At 51.6% G+C, this 25,421-nt stretch overlaps 12 protein-coding genes across 12 annotated transcripts; 6 read left to right on the top strand and 6 right to left on the bottom strand.

Moving 5' to 3' along the window:
- Positions 1-455: 455 nt before the first annotated feature.
- BO79DRAFT_202220 (alpha/beta hydrolase) lies at positions 456-2,959 on the top strand. The gene is made up of 6 exons (XM_025681639.1): positions 456-768; positions 819-1,008; positions 1,061-2,290; positions 2,352-2,427; positions 2,486-2,546; positions 2,613-2,959. Exons 1-6 carry the CDS (start codon positions 553-555, stop codon positions 2,829-2,831), a joined length of 1,992 nt encoding a protein of 663 aa, XP_025535647.1. The 5' UTR covers positions 456-552; the 3' UTR covers positions 2,832-2,959.
- A 1,914-nt stretch (positions 2,960-4,873) lies between these two features.
- BO79DRAFT_211193 (peroxiredoxin family protein) lies at positions 4,874-5,849 on the top strand. Its single transcript, XM_025682973.1, has 4 exons — positions 4,874-4,965; positions 5,134-5,410; positions 5,472-5,615; positions 5,671-5,849. The coding sequence occupies exons 1-4, from the start codon at positions 4,916-4,918 to the stop codon at positions 5,704-5,706; spliced, it is 507 nt and encodes a 168-aa protein (XP_025535646.1). The 5' UTR covers positions 4,874-4,915; the 3' UTR covers positions 5,707-5,849.
- A 486-nt stretch (positions 5,850-6,335) lies between these two features.
- BO79DRAFT_202214 (ribonuclease P/MRP protein subunit POP1) lies at positions 6,336-9,161 on the top strand. The gene is made up of 2 exons (XM_025681638.1): positions 6,336-6,705; positions 6,788-9,161. The coding sequence occupies exons 1-2, from the start codon at positions 6,379-6,381 to the stop codon at positions 9,095-9,097; spliced, it is 2,637 nt and encodes an 878-aa protein (XP_025535645.1). The 5' UTR covers positions 6,336-6,378; the 3' UTR covers positions 9,098-9,161.
- A 166-nt stretch (positions 9,162-9,327) lies between these two features.
- BO79DRAFT_240291 (Mic19 family protein) lies at positions 9,328-10,661 on the bottom strand. The gene is made up of 3 exons (XM_025685012.1): positions 10,439-10,661; positions 10,110-10,167; positions 9,328-10,043 (listed from the first exon to the last, which is right to left on the bottom strand). The coding sequence occupies exons 1-3, from the start codon at positions 10,495-10,497 to the stop codon at positions 9,498-9,500; spliced, it is 663 nt and encodes a 220-aa protein (XP_025535644.1). The 5' UTR covers positions 10,498-10,661; the 3' UTR covers positions 9,328-9,497.
- A 955-nt stretch (positions 10,662-11,616) lies between these two features.
- On the bottom strand, positions 11,617-11,996 carry BO79DRAFT_211191 (uncharacterized protein). The gene has a single exon (XM_025682972.1). The coding sequence runs from the start codon at positions 11,927-11,929 to the stop codon at positions 11,648-11,650; it is 282 nt and encodes a 93-aa protein (XP_025535643.1). The 5' UTR covers positions 11,930-11,996; the 3' UTR covers positions 11,617-11,647.
- Positions 11,997-12,440: 444 nt separating this feature from the next.
- On the top strand, positions 12,441-14,285 carry glkA (glucokinase glkA). Its single transcript, XM_025685011.1, has 2 exons — positions 12,441-12,760; positions 12,820-14,285. Exons 1-2 carry the CDS (start codon positions 12,578-12,580, stop codon positions 14,122-14,124), a joined length of 1,488 nt encoding a protein of 495 aa, XP_025535642.1. The 5' UTR covers positions 12,441-12,577; the 3' UTR covers positions 14,125-14,285.
- Positions 14,286-15,148: 863 nt separating this feature from the next.
- Positions 15,149-17,156, top strand: BO79DRAFT_180477 (MDR family MFS transporter). The gene is made up of 3 exons (XM_025680085.1): positions 15,149-15,535; positions 15,582-16,388; positions 16,438-17,156. The coding sequence occupies exons 1-3, from the start codon at positions 15,248-15,250 to the stop codon at positions 17,080-17,082; spliced, it is 1,740 nt and encodes a 579-aa protein (XP_025535641.1). The 5' UTR covers positions 15,149-15,247; the 3' UTR covers positions 17,083-17,156.
- Positions 17,147-18,471, bottom strand: BO79DRAFT_180474 (uncharacterized protein). Its single transcript, XM_025680084.1, has 3 exons — positions 18,127-18,471; positions 17,584-18,051; positions 17,147-17,487 (listed from the first exon to the last, which is right to left on the bottom strand). Exons 1-3 carry the CDS (start codon positions 18,220-18,222, stop codon positions 17,335-17,337), a joined length of 717 nt encoding a protein of 238 aa, XP_025535640.1. The 5' UTR covers positions 18,223-18,471; the 3' UTR covers positions 17,147-17,334.
- A 163-nt stretch (positions 18,472-18,634) lies between these two features.
- BO79DRAFT_211187 (cytochrome P450) lies at positions 18,635-20,578 on the bottom strand. Its single transcript, XM_025682971.1, has 3 exons — positions 20,284-20,578; positions 19,603-20,193; positions 18,635-19,550 (listed from the first exon to the last, which is right to left on the bottom strand). Exons 1-3 carry the CDS (start codon positions 20,359-20,361, stop codon positions 18,657-18,659), a joined length of 1,563 nt encoding a protein of 520 aa, XP_025535639.1. The 5' UTR covers positions 20,362-20,578; the 3' UTR covers positions 18,635-18,656.
- Positions 20,579-20,845: 267 nt separating this feature from the next.
- BO79DRAFT_51524 (uncharacterized protein) lies at positions 20,846-21,226 on the top strand. The gene has a single exon (XM_025689359.1). It carries the CDS (start codon positions 20,943-20,945, stop codon positions 21,186-21,188), a length of 246 nt encoding a protein of 81 aa, XP_025535638.1. The 5' UTR covers positions 20,846-20,942; the 3' UTR covers positions 21,189-21,226.
- Positions 21,226-22,915, bottom strand: BO79DRAFT_51506 (C2HC5-type zinc finger protein). Its single transcript, XM_025689358.1, has one exon. The coding sequence runs from the start codon at positions 22,830-22,832 to the stop codon at positions 21,264-21,266; it is 1,569 nt and encodes a 522-aa protein (XP_025535637.1). The 5' UTR covers positions 22,833-22,915; the 3' UTR covers positions 21,226-21,263.
- An 873-nt stretch (positions 22,916-23,788) lies between these two features.
- BO79DRAFT_51498 (SGF11 family protein) lies at positions 23,789-25,294 on the bottom strand. The gene is made up of 3 exons (XM_025689357.1): positions 25,171-25,294; positions 24,891-24,976; positions 23,789-24,812 (listed from the first exon to the last, which is right to left on the bottom strand). The coding sequence occupies exons 2-3, from the start codon at positions 24,954-24,956 to the stop codon at positions 23,892-23,894; spliced, it is 987 nt and encodes a 328-aa protein (XP_025535636.1). The 5' UTR covers positions 24,957-24,976; positions 25,171-25,294; the 3' UTR covers positions 23,789-23,891.
- Positions 25,295-25,421: the final 127 nt, after the last annotated feature.

Below are 25,421 nucleotides of genomic sequence, written 5' to 3'. Positions count from 1 at the left end.
ATCATAAATCATAGCCTGCTAATTCTACGAACAAAATATAATATTTACCAGTTATCATCGGCTTTGTCGGGTTAACTAAAGTCTGTGGAAGACTACTATCCCCGCACTTGTTGCCTACAGGGATAGCATCCTGCGAGGTACTTACTCATCAGCTTATCAGCCTATCGGTAAAGGTCGCAAGGAGCGCAAGGCTATTCCAGGTTAGGAAGGCCCGCGGCACAATGCGATCCTTCCAGAGTAGGAAGCTGCCTGGCATGAAGTAATCGCAGGGCTAAGCCGTGCAGCTACTGAATCTCACCACTCGGACCTGATTTTTGCATCCGGCTTACAAGGGTATGTCATCTCAATATACTCTAGCGGACGGAAACTGGCTACTAGTGCTTTGAGCTGACTCGGCCACTATAAATATGCGGTCTTATGCTCGTCAAGGACAGGCAAATGCTCTGACCGTCAGAAAGTGAGCAGGATTAGCAACGTTGCGACCTCCTCTCCAGAGCGCCAATCTATTAAGCAAGCGGTCTATCATACCATTAGATCCAAGGCATTCGTACAATGTCTCTCGATTCAAAATTGCCTGGCCACCGACCTGGTATGGCAGTAGTGCCATCTAGGCCACACCCTGTCAATGGAAAAGCCATTCGAATCCTCCTTTCCCTCGCTCTGGTCGCGTTTGCTATCATTCACATATGTGGCGGACTTGACAGAAGCAAGAGCGTTGAACAACAGCTGCCAAGTCCAACCCCCGATAAGTCCTTTGAATGGGAAGATGTAGGTGAATGTATCAGGCTGGGATGTAATGTTCTAATATACGCTATCAGATTACCCCCACCGAACAACTCATATACCATCCATGCTTTGACCATCACGAATGCGCTCGCTTGTCGCTTCCAATGAACTGGAATCGAACGGATGGCGAAGGGTCAAAGATTGCCTTGGCTGTTATCAAAGTTCCTGCAAAGGTACCTGTCACAGATGCGCGATATGGTGGGGCCATTCTTTTGAACCCAGGTATGCAGAGCCATATTACTACTCTAAAAGGTTTCTTCTGATTGTAGAATAGGTGGTCCTGGTGGATCCGGAGTGAGCTTGGTCTTTAGATATGGGAAAGCTATCCAGACCATCGTCGACTCCCCAGAATCGCCAAGTGCAAACTCGGCGGGCGGAAAGTATTTTGATGTTGTTAGCTTTGACCCAAGAGGGGTTAATAATACTAAACCCAATTTATCCTGCTTTCCTGACTCCGCGACGAGGAAAGCGTGGTTACTGCAGTCAGAGGCAGAGGGTCTACTTGGAAGTTCTGAAGGAGTCTTCAATACTCGCTGGGCAAGGTATGAAGCTTTTGGTATGAGTTGCAATCAACAAGGAGTCACAGCGTCAAAGGATGGAGAATGGATAGGAAAATTTATGAATACGGCTCCTGTGGTGGCGGACATGGTTGAACTCGTAGAGCGCCATGGAGAATGGCGTGAACGAGAAACAGAGCGACTACTTTCGACGGTTTTTAACACTTCCCCTGCTGGACCAAATTTGGACGCCGAGAGAGTAGGTCTGCACAATAGCTGGAAAAAAGGGGAGGAGAAGCTGCTCTACTGGGGGTTTTCCTATGGGACAATCCTGGGTTCCACGTTTGCGGCTATGCAGCCCCATCGCATACACCGTGCTGTGATAGACGGAGTCTGCAACGCTGATGATTATTACGCAGGCAACTGGCTTACCAACTTACAAGATTCGGATGCAGCATTCGATAAGTTTTTCGAGTATTGCCAAACAGCTGGGCCCTCATCATGTCCGTTCGCGCTGGGCGGAGATCCCGAAGACCTCAAATCTCGTTATGAGCAACTTTTGACCAATCTTACATCGAGCCCTATTGCCGTACCTCCCTCAGGAAACAGGGGACCAGAGATTATAACCTATAGTGACGTGAAGTCATTGGTTGTGCAGGCTCTCTATACTCCTTTGAAGTCGTTCGATCTAGTGGCCCGGTTGTTGACTGAGCTCGAGCAAGGTAACGGCTCTTCCTTCGCTGATCTCAAGTACGAAGCCAAACAATGGCCAGCACCTCCTCCCTGCGATTCCTCCAAACAGTACAAAGTACCTGGCGAGAGCGATCAGGAGGCCTCGAGGAGTATTCTATGCACAGACGGTCCAGGCCTCGACGGAACCGCCAAGGAGGAGTTCCGGAGCTACTGGAATAGGCTCCAGGGACAAAGTAAGGCGGTTGGAGATTTTTGGGCTGAGATTCGCATGTCGTGTGTCAGAATGGAGACGCGGCCTGAGTGGCGCTATGATGGTACGTCTAAAAAGCACATGTCATCACCGCAATAGAAGCTGACAAGTATGTGTTTTTCAAGGGCCCTTTACAGGCAACACATCGCACCCGTTGCTATTTATCGGAAATACTTATGATCCAGTAACTCCGCTCCGGAAGTAAGTTATGCTCACTCGATCCTGACAGACTTCGAAGCACCAACTGACGCATCCGCAGTGCTCACACTATGGCGCGTGGATTTCCTGAGTCGATAGTGTTAGAGCAGAACTCCGTTGGAGTGAGTACTCTTTTCTGTCCCTCCCCCAAACCTGTATGCAAGACGACTAACATTCCAATGTCGCAGCACTGCACACTGAGTGGTCCATCCTTGTGTACCGCGAAAGCAATACGCCAGTATTTCCAGACCGGAGAGCTACCAGGTCCCGGAACTGTCTGCCAGGTAGAGGAGCTTCCCTTTCATCTTGCCGGATATGAGAGAAGCCAGATAATGTCGCCAGGGGACACGGAACTGATGTCCGCATTGCACTCGCTGAGCGAGGTGCGCCATCTGCTAGGCGCGTGAAGAGGGTGAATTATTGCAAGGGAGCGTTGCAGTTATTAATCTTTACATCATAGGAACTGGCTAGAATGCCATTCATAGCAACTTGCCCTGTATCTCGACCAAGAGCATGAATAACACATTACATCAGCAAAGTCTGTCGAGTATACTAGTTACATCACCTGCGCTCAATTTAAGAAGTATTGCCTAGACTACTAGAATTATTAAGCCGACCTTATCGAAGCATTTGCAGACAAACCCCTGTCCATCGTCAGGGGCAAGACAGGCATTTCTTCTAGAACCCGGAGGATGTATAATCGCGGTGGGGAAGATCATCCCAAACCATTGCCCCAGACTCGCCTACCTTAGGTAATCCATACAAATGCCGGGGAAAACCAGCGAGGTGTTATTCATCACGGCGTTGGATCGGCTTCTGCGCGGTGCACCATCATAATCATTAGCAGCCAAGCGCGCTCAGCCACCGAAAGTCGAGTTCCGTGATCGGGGGTCGACCTGGCTTTCTATGGTTGGTTGGCCAATCTTATCAGATGCTCGGATACCAGGACCCGTGCCTACCAAGTATGCAGTAAGCAGTCGAATGGGGTCCGACACAAGCCGAGGATCACCACATCATACTCTACCTAAGTGGCAAGGCGGGATATGGTATTCTTATCCACGGTAACAATGTGCGAAATGTTTCTCCCTGGCTGAACCAAACTAATTGCCTGGAAGAGAGTTTGAAGAGGGAAATCTTCGGAAAGTCGTAAATCATAGTGGCGGTCACCAAGCACCAGCACACCAAGGTCCCTGAGGATATTTGCGGTGGTGGATTGGTTACGTATTGGCTGACTTGGCAGAGGAAGAGCAGGGCGGTGGTGGGTGGAGACTATTGATTGGCCCGATATTGGCTTAGGTGGGGCTGTTTTCTCGTGATTCGGGTTTTTAAGCCAATAGGAGGGGAGTTTGGGTGCTGGGATGGAGGGGCACTGCGTAGATGCCTGAGGTGTCGAGGTGGGATGGTTTCCTCAGTACTACTATCTTTGGAGACAGAGATAAGCTTGTTGGCGGTGGTATACGCTAAAGTTAGGAGGCATTGGGTTGGTGATACTGATACACGTTAAGGATCTGGGTAGATTGAGTGGTAATTCTGGTGAGTAGAGGTGAACAAGCAGATTTGTGTTCATATCGGATTTACGGAAGACCTCTGCTTTTGGTTCTACGTAGAGGCTTGATCTGCAGCGTTGGTTGATTTGTAGATGCCAATGGCTATTTACTAAGCATATCGATAGAGAATCTATCTAGAATGAGGGCCAAATTGGAGGTAGAGTGGCGTCAGGATCAGGGGTTGTACGGGAAGTAACCAAGCTTTAGTTGTACTGATGCAGACTCGGATGAAGTGCCGGCTCCTGATAACCAGCAATTGATAGTTGATACTACATCGGGAGAATGATGAGCCTGGGGAATTAATGCTCTTCTGATAGCAGTGCTAATTAGCTATAGAATTGATGCCCAATTTATGGGGGTGATTGAGGATGGCCCGGAAATGCAAGCCAGACAGACCCATGATTAAACCCTGCAGAGAGAAGCCACCTGTAGAGGGTATGGGATATCTGATCCGGAAACACATTCCAGGAAGGAGTAGCAGCAACAACAGCAAAGACTTGAACATCGAATCGAGGGCCGATTTGTCAACGGGGACGGTCTAGATATGGTGGCCAGTGGACGGGAATGGCGCAGACCCGAAAAAGGAATGCGTTGGTGGGGTCACTCAGTCTCGGGCGGTCTTCTTGATAATACAGTTCCCCCTCCAAAGCCCTACCAATCGAAGAGTTTCGGTATCCTTCTGCTTCGGATCACCTCATGGCGCCGTGGGCGGGCCGTCGCCGCGTTATTTGTTGCCCTTGACACAGGAACCATTCATTCAACTAAGAAGCTAAGGTCGAATTACCCGCCACAGGCTCGCTGCCCCCGTTCCGTCTCCCCTTCTTCCCTATATAACCAACCTTCCATTCCCTTCCCAATCTTCTTCACTCTCACAACTCACTACTACTACTCAATCACTCATACCTCTTTCTAGTACACCTTACTACCAACTAATCTCATTCACAATGTCTGGCCTCAACCCCGGTGACAGCTTCCCCGCTGACGTTACCTTCTCGTGAGTATTCTCTTCATTCCTCTATTCTCTCTCTTTCTTTGCCCCTCCCCCACCGTCTTCCGCCTTTCCGGTTGCTGGTGTCTTTCGAGCAGCAACGCAACCATATATACTGTGGTCACCATACACTATTACTAGTACATTCACTAACATTTTTATCTCCTTCCACAGCTACATCCCCTGGTCCGAGGAGAAGGGCGAGATCACCTCTTGCGGTATCCCCATCAACTACTACGCCTCCAAGGAGTGGGCCGACAAGAAGGTCATCCTCTTCGCCCTCCCCGGTGCTTTCACCCCCGTCTGCTCTGCTCGCCACGTCCCCGAGTACGTTGAGAAGCTCCCTGAGATCCGCGCCAAGGGTGTCGACGTTGTTGCCGTCCTTGCCTACAACGATGCCTACGTCATGAGCGCCTGGGGCAAGGCCAACCAGGTCACCAACGACGACATTGTAAGATTCCCTTCTTCTTTTCTCATTTGTCCTTCAGACCAATGATACTAACTGCTTCTAGCTCTTCCTGTCTGACCCCGAGGCCAAGTTCTCCAAGAGCATCGGCTGGGCCGACGAGGAGGGCCGCACTGGTCGCTACGCCATCATCATCGACCACGGCAAGGTCACCTACGCCAAGCGTGAGCCCGCCAAGAACCACCTCGAGGTATGTTTTCTACCCTTCTCATGTCCAGGTGAATAGCTACTAACCATCATTGCAGTTCTCGAGCGCCGAGGCCGTCCTCAAGCAGCTGTAAACGTGTCATTAAAAGACGATAGACATGGCAGGCGTCCGATGATAGATAGCGTTGACATTGATATTCTGGTGGGATAATGCGTTAGAAATTAGACAGAGCCACTAGATAGAAAGAAAATCAACGCGCTTACGAAGCTACGACAACATTGTTCATATTGTAATATGATGTCAGTACGTAGTATACTTATGTTTGTCCAACGATCATCTAAAATAATCTTAAGAGTAAAGAAAAAAAGGCAAGAAAATATACAAAGAGAAAAACAAGCTACCTGTCCACCCCTAGCTAAGACTGATCTACAAGAAACCCCGAACATCAAAGCGTCAACAAGAACTAAAGTACTAGGATTAAACTTGAGCATTTAACCGTCAGCCAACGATCATTGGTTGCGTTGCCATTTTATTGCGTCGGAGTGGCTGCTCCCATCACTAGTTTCTCAATTCTGTCGGCCGGAAAACTGAAATTCGACGACGGACGACGGAACAGACACCGCGCTAAACCAAACCAGACCAAATCAAACCATTCCATCATTTCATTTCATTCCAGACCCGGACCTATCTGCAGGGATCTTGGAAAGCTTCCATCACCTCCAACAAATTCTCCTTTCCTACAAAACCTAAATGATAAATTAATTTCTTCTCCTTCGCACAAAACACAACACAATCACCGGCCATCATGGCCTCCCACCCACCGAAGCGCAAACCTGCTGCTCCCAACTTCTCCGCCGCGGCCGCCCGCAAACGCCAAAAAACATTCGATGCGCGCTCGCTCGCCGTGCAGGCCGCCGACGCGGCACTATCAGCCTCCGGCGAACTAGATGTCGCTGCGTATGTGGAAGCAAGAGAATACGAGATCCGGTCGCTGGAGTCGGGGATTCAGCGATCGAAGAATGCGTTGACGAGTCGGGCGTTCCAGAAGGTGCCGAGGTCGTTGAGGAGACGGACGGCGAGTCATAATGTGAAGAGGGTGCCGAAGAGGTTGAGGGCTAGGGCGAGGAGAGAGGTATATATTCTTTTATTTACCAAGATTACTCTCAATGGGGTTCAGTGAAGATTCTAATCTGTGACTATGAATCTGTGTACAGATGATTGAAGATAATACCCCCACGGTATCATCACGAACCCGCAAACCGACCGAACAAATGCGCATTCGGCTCGAAACTGCCCGGCGACTACAGAATCTGAACGCGAAGACGAAAGCCAAGCGCGCGGCCGTGAAAGCTCAGCGAGATAAAGAGGTCCGGAAGTCGTTGGAAGAATCCGGTAGTCATGCGTATGAGATTGCGCCGCGGGTGCCGAAAATCAAGAAGAATAAATTGTCGAGGCCGAATCCGCCGGAAGCGAGGTTCAAGAAACGTCAGCAGTGCAAGACTTGGTTGCCGACTCATATGTTTCATGCGAAGAGGGCGCATATGGCTACTTCTAAGGATCCGTTGTGGCGGTTTGCGGTGCCGTTGTCGCCGACGGAGAAGAGTTATCGGCCGACACATCGTGCGAGGGGGTCCAGGGGTGCCGTGGCGTGGGATATGAGTTATTTGGCGACGGTGCAGTTGGAGGGGTCGGTGGGGGCGATTGAGGGGGTGTTGAGGGCTGTTGGGGTTGAGGGGGAGAAGGCGTGGGGAGGGAAGGGGAGGAAGTGGAGGGCTGGCACGAGGGGATTGCGGGCTTGGGTGTATGAATGGGAGGGGGAGAAGAGGCCCATTGCGCCGGTTACGTTGGTTTGGTGTGCTGAGGCGAAGGGGGAAGATGTGGAGATGGTCGATGCTGATGAGAGTGGGAAGCAGAAGAAGGGGAAGAAGGGTTGGAGGAAGGTGTTTGTTCGGGTGCATCCGTCTGCGTTTTTGCAGTTGTGGAATGCCTTGCTGGGTGTTTCGAAGAAGCAGAATCCTCCTGTTATGGTCGAGGATTTGCGGTTTGAGATTGGCAGTATCGAGATTACTGGTCCGGGGGCTACGGAGGCGTTGCTTGCGTCGTTCAAGCCGGTTGCTGTGGATGGGAAGGATATCGGTGTGGACAGTCCGGAGGCTACATGGACTTCTCTTCTGGGGGTAACGAACCCTGCATCTCTGCCGCAGGACGCCGTCCTTGGGTTCTCTGTCTCTGACCCTCGCCTCGATTTCCCGCCCAAGACTATGAAGCCATCGTCGTCAGAGGAGGAGATGCAACGGCTGGCTATACTACTCTCGTCGTGGTCGCCGGATAGCACGCAGACGGCCCCTGCTCTTTTCGATCGTCGCGCCCGGTTAGCTGCTGCACGCCAATTGCCTAGCCAAAAGGCTATCAATCGGCGTCGAACCGAAGCTGGTCCTGGCGTACGCCCGCCCGCCAAAGACACCGATCCCAAGATACCTGTGATGGTACTCGCCAGTCGACCTACCCAGTCCAAGAGCAGCAGCGCACCTGGAACCTGGACTGTCCTCCTCCCATGGAAGTGCGTGCTTCCGTTCTGGTACTCACTGATGTACTATCCCCTCTCGAGCGGCGGAAACCCCAGATTCGGCGGTCTGAAAGAGCAGCAGCAACTCTCATTCGAGTCAGGAGAGCCTTGGTTCCCTGGTGACTTCCCGGGAACCCGCGCTGGGTGGGAATGGGGCCTGCGCGAGAGAGAAGAAGCGAAGCGAGAGTGGGAGCGACGTCCCAAGGGGCGCAGAACCGAGTTCGAGAGCATCGATCTGAGAAACGGACAAAAGGGTGAGATAGGACGTGGTTGGGCCTGTGACTGGGAGAGACTCATCCAAGGAGCACCAGAGGCGAGCAATACAACCGATAAGGAACAGCCCTCAGAGACTGAGACCAAACCGGATGAAACCACCAACGCCCAAGACAACGACGCCAATGCCACCCTTCCACCACTGAACATCCACCAGCTCTCATCATCCGAAGCAACCCGTGCCCTAACCGACCCCTCCACCACCACTACTATCAACACCTCAGCCCTAGCAACAGTCAAACTCACCCTCCTCAACCGCGGCACACCCACCCCCCGAGCCCGCATCTACCGACTCCCAACCACCGATCGCGAGCTCCGCCAGGACTGGCTCACGCTATCATCAAAGCAACCCTACGATGGTCTCAGGAATGACCTTCAGAAGAAACAACCCCGATCTGCCGCCAACCTCGGCCCGGAAGATATCCAGCAACAGCTCGCTGCATCGCTTATCTCTCCGTCTGCGGGTGACGATGCTCGTCAGAAGCATTTGCCGGTTCCGACGGAGGAGGATCTTATTGGCTTCGTTACCACGGGCAATTATAACCTTGCTGAGGGAAAGGGTACGGGGATTGGGTCTGTTTTGTTGTCGAAGGTGCAGAAGGGGAAGGCGAGTAGGAGGAATATGTGTATTATAAGGAGTGCGGGAGAGACGGTGGCGAGGGTGGGATTTTGGGAGTTGGTTTGATGTGTATGTGTGTGTGTATGTATGGATGGATTGTGTGGTTTTGTTGCGTGATACCCTGTGTGTCTTTGATTGATGGTTTGGGGAGGAGGGGGGTTAGAACTGAGCATGGAATTATGATAGAGATGAATACTATTTTAAAATCAGCCCTTTTAGTTGGGAGATTTCAACCAACCAACATCTACACCTGTAACAACATACTCCTAGTAAAATGAAAGATGAAAACAGAAACCAGTAACCTTCTCTAGCAAGCTAGGTATACATATACACACATGCACAAACCGGGATTGATGACTCGGCGGCAGCAGCAGCAGCAGCAGCAGCAGCAACAGTCGAACAAACACACTTACACACCACTATACCTCACCTCTCTATCAATATATCCCTATGGAATAAAATAAATTTACCCAACAATCCGATCCACAAACCCCTCCTCCAACCTAGCAACCTCCTTCTTAAACGCCTCAACCTCCTTCCAACAATCCAACGGCCTCCGATCATTCAACCTCAAACAACTCACCACCTCCGATCTAGCCTTCTCAATCCCCGCATCAATTTCAACCAACTTCTTCCGTCCCTCCAACTTCGCCCTCAACTCCTCAATCTCACTGTTCACGCTCTCCCGCGACAGTTCCCGGTTAATCGGCTGCTGCGCCGCCGCCTCAACCGCCGGAGCAGCAGCAGCAGCAGTCGCGAAGTAGCTCTCCCGCCCCGCGAACGGGATCCGGGGCGCATCCAGATCCAGAGATCCGGGTGGGTAGTAAGAAGCCCCTGAGCTGCTGGGAGTGTAGCTGGGCGCAGGTGTCGAAGAAGAGACATCTTTGGCTTCGGCAAGCTTCTTCTCAATCTCGGCCAGCGTTTGCTGTTCGCGGGCACGAAGGCGCTCGAGTTCTTGGGCTACGCGCTCTTGGATTTGGAGTTCGAGGGAGCGGGCGCGTGCGGAGTCGGTCTTTTCTCATTGAAGAAGGTGGGTTAGATGTGTTGGGTATGGTAGGTAGGTGGGAAATGTACGTACCTCGGTGTTGGACTGGAGGCCGTCAACGAAGTTGGCGGAGAATTGGACGGGGGAGGAGCTGTGGGGGATATAGCTGTTAGCTTGTATTCCAATTTATTCTCATTGTGACTGTGTTCAGTGGTTTCAAGGGTATCGCCCATGTCGAATTATTATTTATTTATATGGTTGGTTCGTTTGGGTAGGTATGATCATCCTCGGTGAAGAGAGTCCGGCTTCAATAGCATGCATGCATTGAGCGCGTCCAGTGATATCCCTGCCCAGACCAATCGATATACCAACACCACCAGAGCAATATATAATTTTCCCATGTAACAAGCAAAGCATCCTACCTCGAGAAAACGTGCTTCGAGTCGGCCGGAGCCGCGGGCTTAGAGCTGCCGGCGCCCATGATGTGCGGATATCGGGTTTCGTGTGTCCGTGACTTCCTTCAGCCGAAGCTGTCTTTGGTATTGTTTGGTGGACCGGAGGGAGGAAAGAGGCGAGTGTGGTAGTTCGGTTTCAGTGGAACACCGCAATTGGCCGCCGAGAGATCCTGATCGAGGGCAATTCCTGTGTCGGAGCAGGGAATTGCATATCGTCAAGGTCCGTTTCTGAAGCCGACTTCCGCCGGGTCACGTGGGATTAGTCATTATTTGCCTGAGGCAGATATTAGATGATGTTTGTTGTTGATGCCTTGGTGCCTGAAGATGGTGGGAGGTGGGTGTTTATGCCTCAGGCTAGTTACTGTTGCTGGATTAGTCACGGGGCTGCCGTTTTGGGATGGTTGGCTTTTTTACTTTCTTGGACGCTGGAGGTTGGGTAGAGATGCAGTTGGTGCCCGGGGTTGCTGGGATGGTTGGCTTGGAGAAACTGTATTAAATTGGGGGTTCTTACTGTACCTTTAGGTGGTTTTTGGGTGTTGATGGTGTTGTTTTGAGTGGTTGGGTTGAGGGTTAGACTTTGGATCTCAGAGGGTCAAATCATGGATATGGATTGACTCGATGATGAGAGAGGTGCTTCAATGAGTTACTGAATAGCACAGCAATAGGCATGTTGTTGCTTTCTCTACAAACTTAGACTAGCTAATCTCATGTTGGTGAGTGGTATACTGTGTCGAATCTCACGTGCTTGAAGATCGCCTGGCCTATCGTCTTGTTCGCTAGAACTCTACTCGGGTGACGTAGCAATGTAAATTACAAAGTCCTCCGTACTCTCTACATGCAAACAATAAGTGACAGACCTGACAGATCGAAGCCTTTAAGTGGCTGATCCTGAGATAAAATCTCGCAGTGATACTGCAGCATGCAGGGAGCAGCCGTCAAGGGAATGGTTGCTTGCATAGGCTGAACGGTTACTTAAGGTTACGTCGAGACGAGAATCCCCTGATCATCATCTTCTGACAGCTGGACTAGTCCGTCCCAAAGCAAACGCCGTATTAGTATATCACTTAGTTGCAAGTATGGTGATTCCGATCCAGGTACTAGTATGATGCTCATGTCAGCATCTCCAGGTTCCCCAATGCCCCAGACGACCGCATCCGGAGATGGGGAAGGCCAGCATCACCACCAATTCACCACCCACCGCGTGGTCTCACCCTCTCCTGACTGACGCAGAGGCCAAGCACGAGAATGGCATTGTGGCATTGCATTGTGTGCAACAGCCATCCTCGCCCTTCCATTCCCTTCGCTGCTAACCAATTCCCTCTCACCGGTGAACGACGGCTTAAACCCCACCAAGTTGGTTTCATGCGTCATGGCAGACACGCGGGCGGATTCGCTACCGACTCGCGGCAACCCCGTCTTGCAGGCAACTGGGCCACTTGTTAGTGCGAGGAGTGGCATCTGGAGACTGGAGACTGGAGAGAACCACGCACTAAGTTAGTAAACCTGGGACAAGTGCGAGACATCGGCAATGCGAGAATGTCGGGAAGGGGGGGAAAGCAGAGAGAACTGGAAGTGGTCGTGAACCCTTTTCCAATTTCCCTTTGGCCACGCCTGGCAAACCCGGCGAACCCGGCGTTCCCGTTGGCTTGAGCCCGTCGGACTGACCTCATCGACCCCTCCAACTGCAAGATTATTAGTTCCTTTACTGGGCTTCATGGCTCTGCTATTAATACGCCCACTTGCTCCCCCTTCATCATCGTATGCTCATTCCGGATAATAGTTATTAGACTCTTCCTGCTCGTATCCTCCTCCTCCTCCTCCTCCTGATCCTTATCCTTTGTTCCCTCCACATCCTCTACTTTCTCTCTCTCTCTCTCTCTCTCTCTCTCTCTCCATCTCCATTCCCCGAATTCCCCTCCAGCTTCCGTCTGCCCCTCCCCGTATTTACTTGAACCCCACCATTCGGTCTCCTCCTTCACCACTTTTTTTTTTTTTTTTTTTTTTTCCTGCACACTGTGTTTATTGTCGTCTGAACACATTCTTTGAGGCTCCCTCTATTTTCCATCTCCTCACACTCTCCCTCATATCCACATCTCTTCCGTCATCATGTCATCTGCTCTGCTGTCCGAGGCTGCGCGCATTGCCAGCCAGTTCGACTACCCCGCTGCTGAGGTGCAACGTGGAGTAACGGAATACATTCGCGAGATCGATGAAGGTCTGTCCAAGGAGCACACGACCCTCAGTCAGATCCCGACCTATGTCACAGCAGTGCCCAATGGCACGGAAAAGGTACGTTTCACACCAATCAGCTCCCTCCGCAGACCAGCAGCTGACCTGGTCATTGGCAGGGTTTGTACCTGGCAGTAGATCTCGGCGGCACCAACTTCCGCGTGTGTTCGATCGATCTACATGGAGACACTACCTTCTCCCTTACCCAGTCCAAGATCATGATTCCTCGTGAGACCATGGCGTCCGGTACGGCCAAGGATCTCTTCTTGTTCTTGGCCCGCCAGATCGAATCGTTCCTGCGCATTCACCACAACGACCACTTCGAGGCTCACCTGCGTCGCCGCAATGAGAAGAATGGCAACTGTGAAGAGGACCTGTTCGACTTGGGTTTCACCTTCAGTTTCCCCGTGCGTCAGCTGGGCATTAACAAGGGTACCCTGATTCGCTGGACGAAGGGCTTCAACATTCCCGATGCGGTGGGTCAAGATGTCTGTGCCTTGCTGCAGAACGCCATCGATGATCTGGGACTCCCGGTGCGCGTGGCTGCCTTGGTCAACGACACTGTCGGAACCCTCATGGCTCGTTCATACACCTCTCCTGGAGAGACGGGCACTTTCCTGGGTGCTATCTTTGGCACGGGCACCAATGGCGCCTATGTGGAGAAGCTGGACCGCATCACAAAGCTGCAGACCATTGAACACTCCGAGTATGACAAGACTACCGGTGAGATGATCATCAACGCCGAATGGGGCAGCTTCGACAACCACCTGAGTGTCCTGCCGAACACCATCTATGACCAGCAGCTCGATGCCGACAGCAACAACCCGGGCATCCAGATGTTCGAGAAGCGCGTCTCGGGTATGTTCCTGGGCGAGATCTTGCGCCGCGTCATGCTGGACATGCAGCGCAACGAGTCCCTGGGCTTCCTCAAGACTGGTGGGGCTTCCACTGTGTCTGTGCCCAAGGAGTCTTCCCTGTACCGCCAGTGGGGTATTGACACCAGCTTGTTGAGTCTGGTCGAGGCCGACAAGACCGAGAATATGGAGCAGATCAAGGTCGCTTTGAAGGATCACCTCAAGATCGAACGCCCCACCACCGATGACTGCAAGGCCATCCAGACCGTTGTTCATGCCATTGGCAAGCGTGCTGCTCGCCTGAGTGCCGTCCCGCTGGCTGCTGTCCTCCTCTCTACTGGCAAGCTGCAAAAGGACGACCTCGTAGACATTGGTGTTGATGGCAGTCTGGTCGAGTTCTACCCCAACTTCGAAGGCTACATGCGCGACGCCCTCCGCGAAGTGCCCGAGGTTGGCGAAGCCGGCAACAAGAAGATCCGCATTGGTATCTCCAAGGATGGCAGCGGCGTGGGTGCTGCTCTGATCGCCCTCGTTGCTAGCAAGGAGGATGCCCGCAGAAAGGCGCAATAGTGGCCGTCAGGACCATCTCGCAGGAATTCCGCATTGGTTAGGTGTTTGAAGAGCGGTTGGGAGGACGGATGTTTGGGCATATTTGATCTTTTACGGCGTTGTACAGCTTACTGGAATTGTGAATATATCCTAGGTCGGAATGAATTCTTTCTTTTACTATTATTTTGATTCATATGGCGACAGCACTGTAGCTTGTCAACCAAGGAGTAGTTGGGCTGACATGGCCAGTCCGAATTCTAACGCTGCTAAGCCAACACGCGTTGCTCCTGAGTTGCCAACGCGACCAAGCGAACAAAGCGACGGCACGAGAAGCGAGGATGCTATTGCCCGCCACAGCCGCCCAAACCACCATCTCCAACTGAAAGAATTCAATAGTGCCTGATTTAGAGTCTGTCTTTCTTTGACCACTTGATTGGCAACGAAAATCAACGACAGAAATAGCATGCAGGTACTTAGTCTAGATGCAGTCTGGCTTCCACCAATCCTTGCTTCAGGGGAAGATGTGAGTCTCCGATCGAAGTTAATCCATCCTTCTTGGAATTCCCCTATTCCGATATTCTTTGTGGGGGGAATATCCCGCCTGATCATTCCCAACTGACAGGAATCTTTCAAGGGCTTCTCTCCGGATAGAAATCTTTCCGATGCCGGAATGTCAGAAGCAAACCATCCACTCTCAGTGTGACCCTCGCTTTGCCCCGTCATGCTGCCAACCCCTCCGGGGTATACCTGTAGCTTGCACAACCTGATCAGTGCTTCGGAATACGGATTGCTTCTGCTCCTGAATGGTCTGGAGCCTTGACATGCGCAACAAAGCAAGGGGTCCCCATTGGGCCAGACTGGCGTGGCTACGAGATGGTGACACAACCTGGCTTCCATTACGGCAATCGTCGTCAGCCAGTGAAGCCGGAAGGAGGCTTTCCTTGAACCGTCTTTCTTTTCACTGCTGATCTTCCTTCCTGCCACTTTTGTTAAACCTTTTTGGAGTGATTCTTAGATAACTGCTTCATGTGCAGACCAGAGGAGGATTTCTTCTACTGCTATCTACACTGTTGACTGCTGCCCTAAGTACCCTCATCTGCTTAGGTTGTGAGATTGCTTTGGGTCTTGCATACCTATTCTCGCCATGGATGCTTCCAACGCTGAGAAACAGCAGGGACCGTTTGCTGAACTGAAACCATTCAAGGTCACGCACACAGAAAACAACGGTTCCGCTAGAAGCAAAGAGAGTACGCTCGTTGATTCTGCGCGCGACACCTCCCCTCATTCACAGACGGTCGAAGCACAGCATGAGCCAAAAGCACCCAGCTCGATACATAGCCATGATGCGGAACCTGAGCCAGAGTATCCTACTTCGTGGAGGCTCACACTGATTGTGATCGGGCTCTGTCTTTCGATTTTCTGCATGGCCTTGGTGAGTATTCCACTACTTAGGCAAGTGGTCGTGCTAATAGTATCAGGACAACACGATTCTGGCGACTGCGATCCCCAAAATCACAGACCAATTCCAGTCACTCGGCGACGTGGGCTGGTACGGCAGTTCCTACCTCCTAACAACGTGCTGCCTCATTCTAGCCTTTGGCAAGCTGTACACTTTCTACTCCACCAAATGGGTATACCTGATGGGGCTCGCGATCTTCGAGATCGGTTCTCTGGTCTGTGGTGTGGCTCCCAACTCGGTTGCGCTGATTATCGGGCGGGCGATAGCTGGCCTTGGGGCCGCCGGAGTCTTCTCAGGAGCCATGATCATTATATCTCAGACTGCACCACTCAAATGGAGGCCTTTTCTTACCGGTTCTATTACCTCCATGTATGGAATCGCCAGTGTAGCAGGGCCCCTGATGGGTGGTGCGTTTACCGATCATGTCAGCTGGCGATGGTGTTTCTATATCAACCTTCCCATTGGCGGAGCGACCATCTTCTTCATCCTGCTATTCTTCAAGGCACCCAAATCAGTCAAGAGTACCCAGGGGCTCAAGGATAAGCTGTCGCAGTTTGACCTGCCTGGTACATTTGTCTTTTTGCCAGGAGTCATCTGCGTCTTACTCGCACTGCAATGGGGTGGGACCACTTACGAATGGGGAAATGGCCGCATCATCGCCCTGCTGGTGTTGTTCGGGGTCCTCATCGGTATATTCATCGTGCTACAGATGTGGGGTAACGAGAAAGCCACGATCCCTCCACGGCTGATCAAGAATCGAAATGTATGGGGTGCTGCTCTGTTCAGCTTCTGCGTCGGCGGTTCCTTCTTTGTGGCAGTTTACTACGTGCGTATCCCACCACCAAACTAACCCTGTATTCCACTAACATCTACAGCTCCCCATCTGGTTCCAAGCCATCAAAGGCGTCAGCGCCACCAAATCTGGCATCATGAACCTACCCATGCTACTAAGCGTCGTTATCTTCTCCATCGTAGCAGGCGGCCTCGTCTCTACATTCGGATACTATACCCCATTCATGCTGATATCCCCAATCCTCATCGCCGTCGGCGGCGGCCTTCTCTCCACCATGGGCGTACACTCCTCGGCCGGTCACTGGATAGGATACCAGATCATTTTCGGCATGGGTGCAGGCCTGGGCATGCAGCAGCCGATGATGGTGGTTCAAGCAGCGCTGAAGATTGCCGATGTTCCCAGCGCGACGGCTATCGTGGCGTTCACGCAGACACTGGGCGGAGCATTGTTCGTCTCTGTAGCGCAGAACGTCTTCCAGAACGAACTGCGCAAGAACCTGGCACAGGTATCGGGTATTGACCCTGCTTCTGTCATGCAGGCGGGAGCAACCATGCTACGACATGTCGTATCTGCGGATCAGCTACCAGCTGTGCTAGAGGCGTACAATGGGGCTGTGACGACGACATTCTATGTTGCTGTAGCCATGGGAGCGCTGAGTATTTTTGGAGCGTTGCCTATTGAGTGGATATCTGTGAAGGGAAAGAAGATCGGGCCGCCGGCAGCGTAGTCTGCCAGAAGCTATGGGTTTTGATTGCATGTGATTACTTATAAATTGTATAATGCTAGTTAAGCGACAGGCAGAGGATACATAGATCTAATAAGAAATGATGGATGGCCAAAGACGAGGTATCACGCTGACAAAAGAAACAACGAAACGAAAGATTGACCACATCACAACTAACTCTAACAAGAACAGCAACAATAGTAGTAAAAGGAATAGAGAGAGAAAGAAAGAGAGAGAGAGAGAGAGAGAGAGAGACTATACAACAGCATACAAACTCAAATACACCCCCCAAATCACCCCACACGCACTCCCAAACACGACGCGCCGATCCACCGGCACAACCGTATACATGAGCAACGAGACAATCGGTCTATATTTAAGTCTTGCGATCATGATAGGTTTGAAGTCCTGCCCCAACAATTAGTAAACTTATCCCAAACCCCTCACAACACCCCCCAACATCAACAAGAATAAACAAAAGAGAGAAATGAAAGAGATAAATACCTCAACAACCAACCCCCAAACACCCCCCACACCCACCCCCTTCAACAAATTAATCAGAACAATAAACAGTACGATATTCCCTACACTCCCCACCGTCTGATCGAGCAGGAATTTCATGAGGAAGTTGTACCAGCCTCCTCTGCTGCGCTTCTGTTGTGAAGGGAGGAAGTTGTGGGGGTTTTTTTTCTCTTTGAGGAGGACGGTGGAGGTTGGGTCTGGGATGGAGATGTATATCTCTCCTAGCCCTGGTCCTCCTCCTCTTTTAGTAGTACCATTTGGGGTTGAGGTTCGTAAAGGAGGAGAAAGATTGTTAGTAGATGAGGATGAAGGGGTTGATGCACCACGGAAAAGAAACCCCGGATACCGGCGTTCCAGATACCTCTGCCAGATGAAATTCGGAGGAACGATTATTATCCCGTAGGTGATGAATTGAAGGAGGGCGGGGAGGTTAGGTGTAAATGTTGATTTCTTTGAATCTTTAGTATTAGGTTTGGTTTTGGGGGGATTGTGGGTGTGGTTGTTGTTGTTTTGGGGGCAGCTTACGGATTTCCGATGATGGTCTATTATTTGTGCTAGGATGTTGGCGATGGCGTTAAGAATGGTGGATTGGATGAAGGTTGTTGTTAGGGGGGAGACCATCTTTCTCTCTATCACTTTCTTTTTCTTTTTGTTTTTCTATTAGGGGGTTATTGGGGTAGTGGTTTGCGGGTTGCTTTAGTGAGGGAGGAAAGGGTCCTTGTTGTTGTGGTGGTGGTTGTGGTTTAAGGGATGGTGATGGTGGTGTTAGGTTAAGGAATGGACATGGTTTGGTATCATGTATGACAGTTTTGGATAAAGTTAAGTGATGAATGAGTATAGAGAATAGTACAAGGTTAGCTATTAATGAATGAATAGGGTGGGTTGATATTACATTCTCATCCCCATAGTCTTGGGGTGATATGTTCATGCAGTGTGGGCACGTGTCCTTTCTGGCTTGGTGTCTTACTATTTCTGCCATCTTACTACATACAACATTTACAATAGACCGAGCACAAAGTAGATACAGGTATAAGTTTAATAATAATGCTATTTAGCTACTGCACACGCGCCCGTACAATCACATCCGGTCCCTCTTTCGCACTGGTAAAATGGTCCACCAGTGCCAAATGCCCTCCCTCATCCTCTCCTCTCCGATCGCCCAATTCCATATCAAACAAAAACATCAACCGCGCAATCGTCAATCGCATCTCCATCAACGCCATGCTCTTTCCAATACATCCCCGCGGCCCAATGCTAAAGGGACAGAATGCCCGCCGCGCCATCTCCACATCCTCCCGCGTTGTCTGCCACGCCTCCATCCCCGTCTGACAGATCGCCCCTTCGATCCACCGCTCCGGCAAATACACCCCGGGCTGTCGGTAATAAGCCGCCTGCCGGTGGATCGAGTACGTTGGCGTCCCGCAATCCGTCCCGCCCGGCAGGAACACCCCGTCCACCACCGCTCCGCCCTCCATCACTTCGCGCGGGGGCGCCCCGGGCACCGCGGGCGCCAGCCGCAGCGCCTCGTCCAGGCACGCCTTCAAGTACACCAGCTCGTTCAGCTTGCTGCCTGTTACGATCTCTTCGACCGAGGAGAAGCTCTCCCGGACCTCTTTCTGCAGCTGTGCCATCGCATGTGGGTTGCGCACCAGGTAGAAGATCGTCGCGGCTAGCGTCGTCGACGTCGTGTCACTGCCCGCGATCATCAGCACGTTGGCCTCGCCCCAGAGCTCAGGGGTCGTCAGGCCCTGGCCCGTCTCGGGATCCCGGGCGTTCAGCAGGTAGTAGAAGAAGTCTCTTTTGGCGTCGTGGCCGGCCTTGGTACGTTCCTGGGCGCGCTTGGTCGCTTCCACGCGCGAGTTCATGATGAAGTTCCAGCGGTCGTTGGTGAGCCGGTGGATGAAGAGTTGGTCGAGGTGCCATCGATCTAGGGGCATCCAGAGACCGCACTGTTTGGTCAGTCAATTCGGTTCTCAGCAAAAATAGCAGCTCGAGACATACCACATAGTGCCGGTTTGCAGCCCGGTCGACGAGCTCGATCAGCCGTCTCCGACTACTCTCGATCAACATGTCGAAGCTCTTTCCGAAGCACAGCTCGCCCATCACGTCATATGTGAGGTAGCTGAACCAGCGGCCCATGTCCTGCACCACGCCTGTCTGCTGGGCACGCGTTAAGCCTGCACACAGTTGCCGCACGTGCAGCAGCATCACGTCTTCCATGCTTTTGAGTGCATGGTCAGAAAAGGCCTGGCTCAGGACTCGTCTTTTCCGGCCGTGCATGACCTTGTCAATGACGTTATGTGTGTTGTACACGCCTTTGATAGCGGGGAAGGCATTGTAAAAATCGGCCTTCTTGAGCCGCTTGCCGTGTCCGTAGATGTCATGGAGGCCTTGGGCAGTATTTACTGAGACAAAGTTAGGTGCCACGCGGACATGAGAGCCATATTGTTCGTGAAGAGCGCAGAGCCACAGGTGCCGGTCTCCTTGAAGGCCATGGTAGAGCTGGACCCAGGGAGTGAGGGAGGCGAGCAAGGGACCTGGGATGCGGCGGAGAGGGTGGAAGAAACGATTGTAAATGGCATAGACAGAAGACTGATGTTGTCAGTATGCATTGCAAGTATGCAAGGTGACACCTTATCGACATAATACAGAAGGTGTAAGGGAGAATCGGTATCAACATACCAATCCCACGAGCAAGGCAAGCAACCCCCACCCTATGCGGGTTATAGAGATAGCCTGCCAGCCAATTTGGGCCAACATGGCTGTCGAATCCTAGTGTAATAATGAGTGGTGCTAAGAGGTGGAATAATAATGAGAAGCTGAAGTATATAGTTCGGCCAGTCAACGAGCACCGAAGCTAGCCGGGGCCAACCGAGGCCGAGTTCGACCAAAAAGGAAATCCCCGCAAGCGGATAACAAAGACAGGCAAATGACGACAGTCACTCGAGATATCAGAACCACTATGATCCAGATGGCTGTTTCACTTACAAGACACTCACTGGCACTCGAGACTCGTCTACCGCTTTATACATCTCTCTGGCTCGGTTACTGACGGGCTTTCCCTCGCGTCTTCTGCCCCTCCATTCCCCTCCCTCTCTCCTCATTTTCGAGTACGAAGTGTCTTCCATGGAACTATGCAATATCATCTATTTAGCGCAAGCTGCGAGGATGCGTCATCGTGGCCAGCACCGGCTGGTCTGTGTATCTACATAGAGAGAAGTCCGGTTGTCGGACTACCTGGCCCGGGTACCCCGGGTGCTTCATATCTCTACACTGTAGATGAGAATTAGTAGCTTTGATCGTCGATCTGGTGGAACACATCATTCGGATCTCGATTGGTAATGCTCATGCTAAGATTGCTGCTGTCATTTCGCGTCGTGTACGCCGTCGGAGGATATATAACCACTCCTGCTATGTGTCTTGTCTTCTGTCGCGGCGATGCCGATGGGGCATTGCTTATCGATCCATGTCAGAGCGGTAGTATTTCCTGGAGCTCGTGGCCCAATCATTGCGTGCTTATATCGCGGGCCTTATCGGTCAAAGCTAGGAGAGTCTCAGGCTGTTGCTACCCACTGTATTTGCATTAGAGCATCGGCTACTGTTGTCCGGCTTGCAGACAATGTAACCAGCCAGTTCGGATAAGCTATTATGTCAAATGCCTCTCATGTGTAACCGTGGAGACCGCCATCGAGAATCCACTGCTCGTTGTCATCATTATCGTCCTGCACTCTCCGCCATGTCTGTTTCCGCTCTTTGCGTGCCGTGTCCGCTTGCTCTCCGTCCGCCGACTTCCAGACCGGTCGCAACAACCCTCCAGCTGCAAGAAGAGGATTATGGCTGAATGCCTTACCGCTGCTTTCTCTGTTCTCCCCATCTCCGAGCTCCTCCTCTGCCCTTGCTTCAGCTTCCTCCTCCGCGGAAGGGCCCGTCTCCGCAGGCCCAGCTGATTGGTATACCCTCCTCACCTTTCCTCCCTTGATATCCAGACTCATGATGGTCTTCTTCTTCTCCCATTCCGGCCGTGCCTTTTCCTCCATTTCCCGCATGATCCGCTGCTGCTTCTTAAGGGCCAATGCTCGCTGCGCAGGTGTCATCCACAGCGTAGATGCTACGTTCGGAGTCTCAAAATCTGCTGCCTCGTCCACCACACGTGTCCGCTTGGCGTTCTGCGCCTGGAACGCAAGCAACTTGTCCCGATGCGCCTTGGCGGCGTCCAATTTACTGGGAGCTCCCGAACCCATTCCAGGGCCACCCTCCCGATGTACACTCTCATTGTGTGCGCGCATCTTCTCCTGTCCGCGCTCTGCCCGCAGCTCCCGTATCATGCTCTGAATCTCGTCATTCGACAGGAGAGGTGTTTTGCAAAATGAACACGGCTGTAGCCCTTCCAGCGAACAAATGATCTTTCCGCAGTTGAGGCAATTCGGCGCTGGATCAAAAAGAGGATGGATGCTAGCGTTGCATGTGCATTTCCGTGCGCCACCACTCAGCGTCGGATTCGTAGATACCTCCAAAGCGGCAATGGCAGCCGTCAAATCATTGATATTATTCGTAGTCAGCGATCCCTTGGACGATGAGCCGGTCCCCGTACTGCTCCCACCACCTCGAGAGGCAGACTTGGCCGCCTTCGACTTGACATTCGGTAGTAGATCCGAGATCACGGGGCCAGCGGCAGAAGGCGGGTTTTTAGCCGGTGTTGGTCTCGGGGCCGGTGATTGGTTTCGCGAAGAGGTAGCGGATGCCTCGCGGGAAGAGATCAACGGTGATGGTGATAAACCGGTGTCTAGTGTGCCTTCTCTCGCGCTTCCTTCTTGTCTGCTCCGGCTAGAGACGGGCATGTAGTCCTCATCCTGGTCCTCCTTTCTGTATCCACCCGTCACATTTCCAAAATTATCTGGTCGGCGAACAGGTCCGGCGCTGTGTAGTGGTGGCTTCGACTTCTTGCCCCTCTTCGACTGCGTTTCCGAATAATTGTTCCTAGATGTGGACTGGCCGCTCGGAGCGGGGGACGGCGCGTTAGATCGTGGGGGTGGTTCTCGTCGCGAGCTGAATGCAGAAATGAATTCGAATGCGGCGGGAGAGTCGCCCAGAAGGTTTTTGAGGTGTTCGGCGCCGTCTTCTTTGGAGAGGCTGGCGGCGTAGGTGATGATCTGCGTGAGCGACTCCTCGTCAAGCGGGAGAATTTGGCTCAGTCTGGGGATTGCCCAGGAGATGAGGCTGGTGTTGCTCATGTCGCTAGCAGTCAGAGGTTAGAGAAATTGTTAGCGACTGACTTAATTGATGCTCATGGTGGAATGCGCCTCATGAAATGTGGATGATGGATCGAGCAAGCGGGCCAGACGATGACGGACGGAAGGTCCCGAAGTGGGCTGCGAGGCCATACTTTTCAGGCCAACAACATTGCATACTAGTCTGAAACCACGAGCTTTCGAGATATCACAACTCAATTTGGCGTGTCTCATCATAAGTCATGCTCATATATTATTTATGCCATTATACATAGAGTTCCAATGTAAAGCAAAACAATTTCCAAACATCTCTATAGAGCAGCCCTGCCCAGGATAGCAGTCGTCCAACACGCCATGAAGTTTACGAGGTTACACTTTGTACTCTTGTCTGGAAGCCACTTTTCATGTACACGAATTAGTGATAGGCTCGAACTAAGACTATTATGCCACGGGGATCACCGGGGTAGATATCGAACAAACGTTACAAGGGCACTTTATAGAACTCCTCTCTAAAAGGGTGTCCCAGTACCTTGATTAAATCCATTGCACCTATTGTTCCACTGAATCAACAGTATGTATAGTGGACCTCCAACAATTAAGAATATGGTTGGCGTTCGAGCTCAACTGTTCAGTTTACACTAGAGGCTTCTAGATTTGACTTAATTATATACCCAATCTTAAACCAATCGATTGATTGTGAAACCCGAACTGACCTATTGCCAGAATATTGTACATACAACCGCATGAAAATCTATCATTCAAGAGAACAGCACACAACACCTATAAAAAGAAACGGAAGAGAAAGGCTAGAGACGATGCCGAGCATGTCCCTATTCGACTCGAGGATACTAAGGTAGGAGGTTCCCGTCGACGCCGTTGATGCCGGGTATTTACGTCAATATCGTTAAGCAAACGGAGATATGTCCAAGGCCTTGTCCAACGCAAACAGGTCTGCAGTCTGCAAGAAGCAAGGTAAAAATAATGTTGAAAGGGATGTGTAGAAAGGTATAAGGTGTGGAAAGAAAAGAAGAGAAAAGAAAGAAAGAAAGAAACACCGAAGGCTTAAGAGTTATCCCCGTTCGCTTCACTCTTGATGTCCCCGTCACCAGAGCCGGCGGCATCACTTGCTGCGGCCATGTCTGGCGTAAGCCCGTTTTTCAACTTGCTAGGCGGAGGTGGCTTCTTCCCTGACAGTTTTTTGGGGGCTCCTAACTTCTTCTTCTTCGTCGGAAGAGTTGCTGGAACATCATCATCCACTAGTGGACGCTTAGGTGGAGCAGAACTGGGTGTACTGGCACCATTTTCCATTGGGGTCTTGTTGCGGTTGGTCTGTCGCCCTGATAAACCCAAGCACCGATCCAGGTGCTGTGCAACTCGAGTGACAACAAAGTATCTCGGGCAGTTCGGGCATTTCACAGTCGGGAAGGACACCTTTTCTGGGGCTGCTTGTTTGAAGGAACTGTCAGGCGTTGTGGGAGGGCTTGAAGCTGGAGTATTGGACGTATTTGTCTGTTTCTTCTTCTTCGGATTCAGCTTGTCCGTAGCAAACGGGTTTCCATGAACATCATGCCCCGGCTTGTTGATCATAGGCTGCTTCTGACAATACTCCCGATATGGATCTGGGGGAGCCCGAGCCCCGACACCCGTTACTGGGTATAATAGACGAGGCAATCGGCACTCCGGACAGATAATCTCTTTCGTGGTTTGCAGAGGGTTTCCCTTGAGGTAAACCTTGCCTTCATCAAAGACAGCCGCATCTGTCTCCACATGTATATCCTTAAGTTCCTCAAGGTCGAGATCACCGGGCTTGAATGCACCAGCTGGCTTCCCACTCTCTTCACGACGTTTGGATGCCTCTTCATCGGCTTTTTGCCTTGCAGTGACCACCGCTGAGCGCATACGGGAGACCTTTTCGTCGCGATGCACCTTCGCAACTATATCATGAATTATATTATAAAAGGTATCGTTGAGGATATCGCATGTCTAGTGTTGTCAGGATCCATTGCCAAAGCCCAGAGACGCTACTGTGCCACAGCCGGAAGCATACGGGCATGAACGTACCAATTTTGCAAGCGTTCCTGAAGGAAAGGAACTTCCATTCTCTTCAGCCCCATTCGACTCGCCCATTTTGGCAATGTTCTGCAGGACTGGAAAGTGTTAGAGCTAGAGCATCTTCCAAGACTGAGCGTTCAGGAAACAAGCAAGCAAGAAATGCAGATGAGTGGGGTAGCCCAGCACATCGCATACAACATGATAATGCACTCGACAGCAAGCAGTACCGATGAGATAACGCAATGGTCGCGCGAATACTGCAAAGTCCAGGACAACTGTCGAGACATACCTCTGCTGGTATATGCAAAGTAATCACGCGCCAATTAAAGCGGAACTTGCAGTTGACAAACAGCTGCTTCCACACAACTCTGAACGATTATCCCCAGTATCAAACCGATGGCGCCATGTAGGTTTGCGCAGGGTGTTCGAAGGCAAATCTGGGTCGGGGTTTACCGGCCGCTTAACGGATGCGGATGGAGGGAACAATGGCGTAATAGACGACTACCCGACTGTGTTGGTCCAAACAAGGGAGCAATAAAG

This window comes from Aspergillus costaricaensis (assembly GCF_003184835.1).
Source record: "Aspergillus costaricaensis CBS 115574 unplaced genomic scaffold BO79scaffold_37, whole genome shotgun sequence".
In the NCBI taxonomy this organism is placed as follows: Eukaryota; Fungi; Ascomycota; class Eurotiomycetes; order Eurotiales; family Aspergillaceae; genus Aspergillus; species Aspergillus costaricensis.
The sequence above is the reverse complement of the archived record's forward strand: the minus strand, read 5'-3'. Positions and strand labels throughout refer to the sequence as shown.

Bases quoted from the DNA above. Each gene is read 5' to 3' on its own strand.
- BO79DRAFT_51506 (XM_025689358.1), bottom strand. From the start codon at position 22,832: ATGAGCAACACCAGCCTCATCTCCTGGGCAATCCCCAGACTGAGCCAA.
- BO79DRAFT_202214 (XM_025681638.1), top strand. From the start codon at position 6,379: ATGGCCTCCCACCCACCGAAGCGCAAACCTGCTGCTCCCAACTTCTCC. The intron at 6,706-6,787 runs GTATATATTCTT...ATCTGTGTACAG, and splicing joins GGGCTAGGGCGAGGAGAGAG to ATGATTGAAGATAATACCCC.
- glkA (XM_025685011.1), top strand. From the start codon at position 12,578: ATGTCATCTGCTCTGCTGTCCGAGGCTGCGCGCATTGCCAGCCAGTTC. The intron at 12,761-12,819 runs GTACGTTTCACA...GGTCATTGGCAG, and splicing joins TGCCCAATGGCACGGAAAAG to GGTTTGTACCTGGCAGTAGA.
- BO79DRAFT_211191 (XM_025682972.1), bottom strand. From the start codon at position 11,929: ATGCCACTCCTCGCACTAACAAGTGGCCCAGTTGCCTGCAAGACGGGG.
- BO79DRAFT_202220 (XM_025681639.1), top strand. From the start codon at position 553: ATGTCTCTCGATTCAAAATTGCCTGGCCACCGACCTGGTATGGCAGTA. The intron at 2,428-2,485 runs GTAAGTTATGCT...ACGCATCCGCAG, and splicing joins CCAGTAACTCCGCTCCGGAA to TGCTCACACTATGGCGCGTG. The intron at 2,547-2,612 runs GTGAGTACTCTT...CCAATGTCGCAG, and splicing joins TAGAGCAGAACTCCGTTGGA to CACTGCACACTGAGTGGTCC.
- BO79DRAFT_211193 (XM_025682973.1), top strand. From the start codon at position 4,916: ATGTCTGGCCTCAACCCCGGTGACAGCTTCCCCGCTGACGTTACCTTC. The intron at 5,411-5,471 runs GTAAGATTCCCT...AACTGCTTCTAG, and splicing joins AGGTCACCAACGACGACATT to CTCTTCCTGTCTGACCCCGA. The intron at 5,616-5,670 runs GTATGTTTTCTA...CCATCATTGCAG, and splicing joins CCGCCAAGAACCACCTCGAG to TTCTCGAGCGCCGAGGCCGT.
- BO79DRAFT_180477 (XM_025680085.1), top strand. From the start codon at position 15,248: ATGGATGCTTCCAACGCTGAGAAACAGCAGGGACCGTTTGCTGAACTG. The intron at 15,536-15,581 runs GTGAGTATTCCA...TAATAGTATCAG, and splicing joins CGATTTTCTGCATGGCCTTG to GACAACACGATTCTGGCGAC. The intron at 16,389-16,437 runs GTGCGTATCCCA...TAACATCTACAG, and splicing joins TCTTTGTGGCAGTTTACTAC to CTCCCCATCTGGTTCCAAGC.
- BO79DRAFT_51498 (XM_025689357.1), bottom strand. From the start codon at position 24,956: ATGGGCGAGTCGAATGGGGCTGAAGAGAATGGAAGTTCCTTTCCTTCA. The intron at 24,813-24,890 runs GTACGTTCATGC...TGACAACACTAG, and splicing joins CAGGAACGCTTGCAAAATTG to ACATGCGATATCCTCAACGA.
- BO79DRAFT_51524 (XM_025689359.1), top strand. From the start codon at position 20,943: ATGCTCATGCTAAGATTGCTGCTGTCATTTCGCGTCGTGTACGCCGTC.
- BO79DRAFT_211187 (XM_025682971.1), bottom strand. From the start codon at position 20,361: ATGTTGGCCCAAATTGGCTGGCAGGCTATCTCTATAACCCGCATAGGG. The intron at 20,194-20,283 runs GTATGTTGATAC...TGACAACATCAG, and splicing joins TTGCCTTGCTCGTGGGATTG to TCTTCTGTCTATGCCATTTA. The intron at 19,551-19,602 runs GTATGTCTCGAG...CTGACCAAACAG, and splicing joins CTGCAAACCGGCACTATGTG to TGCGGTCTCTGGATGCCCCT.
- BO79DRAFT_240291 (XM_025685012.1), bottom strand. From the start codon at position 10,497: ATGGGCGCCGGCAGCTCTAAGCCCGCGGCTCCGGCCGACTCGAAGCAC. The intron at 10,168-10,438 runs GTAGGATGCTTT...TATCCCCCACAG, and splicing joins TCGAAGCACGTTTTCTCGAG to CTCCTCCCCCGTCCAATTCT. The intron at 10,044-10,109 runs GTACGTACATTT...CAATGAGAAAAG, and splicing joins GCCTCCAGTCCAACACCGAG to ACCGACTCCGCACGCGCCCG.
- BO79DRAFT_180474 (XM_025680084.1), bottom strand. From the start codon at position 18,222: ATGGTCTCCCCCCTAACAACAACCTTCATCCAATCCACCATTCTTAAC. The intron at 18,052-18,126 runs GTAAGCTGCCCC...AAAGATTCAAAG, and splicing joins TAGACCATCATCGGAAATCC to AAATCAACATTTACACCTAA. The intron at 17,488-17,583 runs GTATTTATCTCT...TTGTTGGGGCAG, and splicing joins TTTGGGGGTTGGTTGTTGAG to GACTTCAAACCTATCATGAT.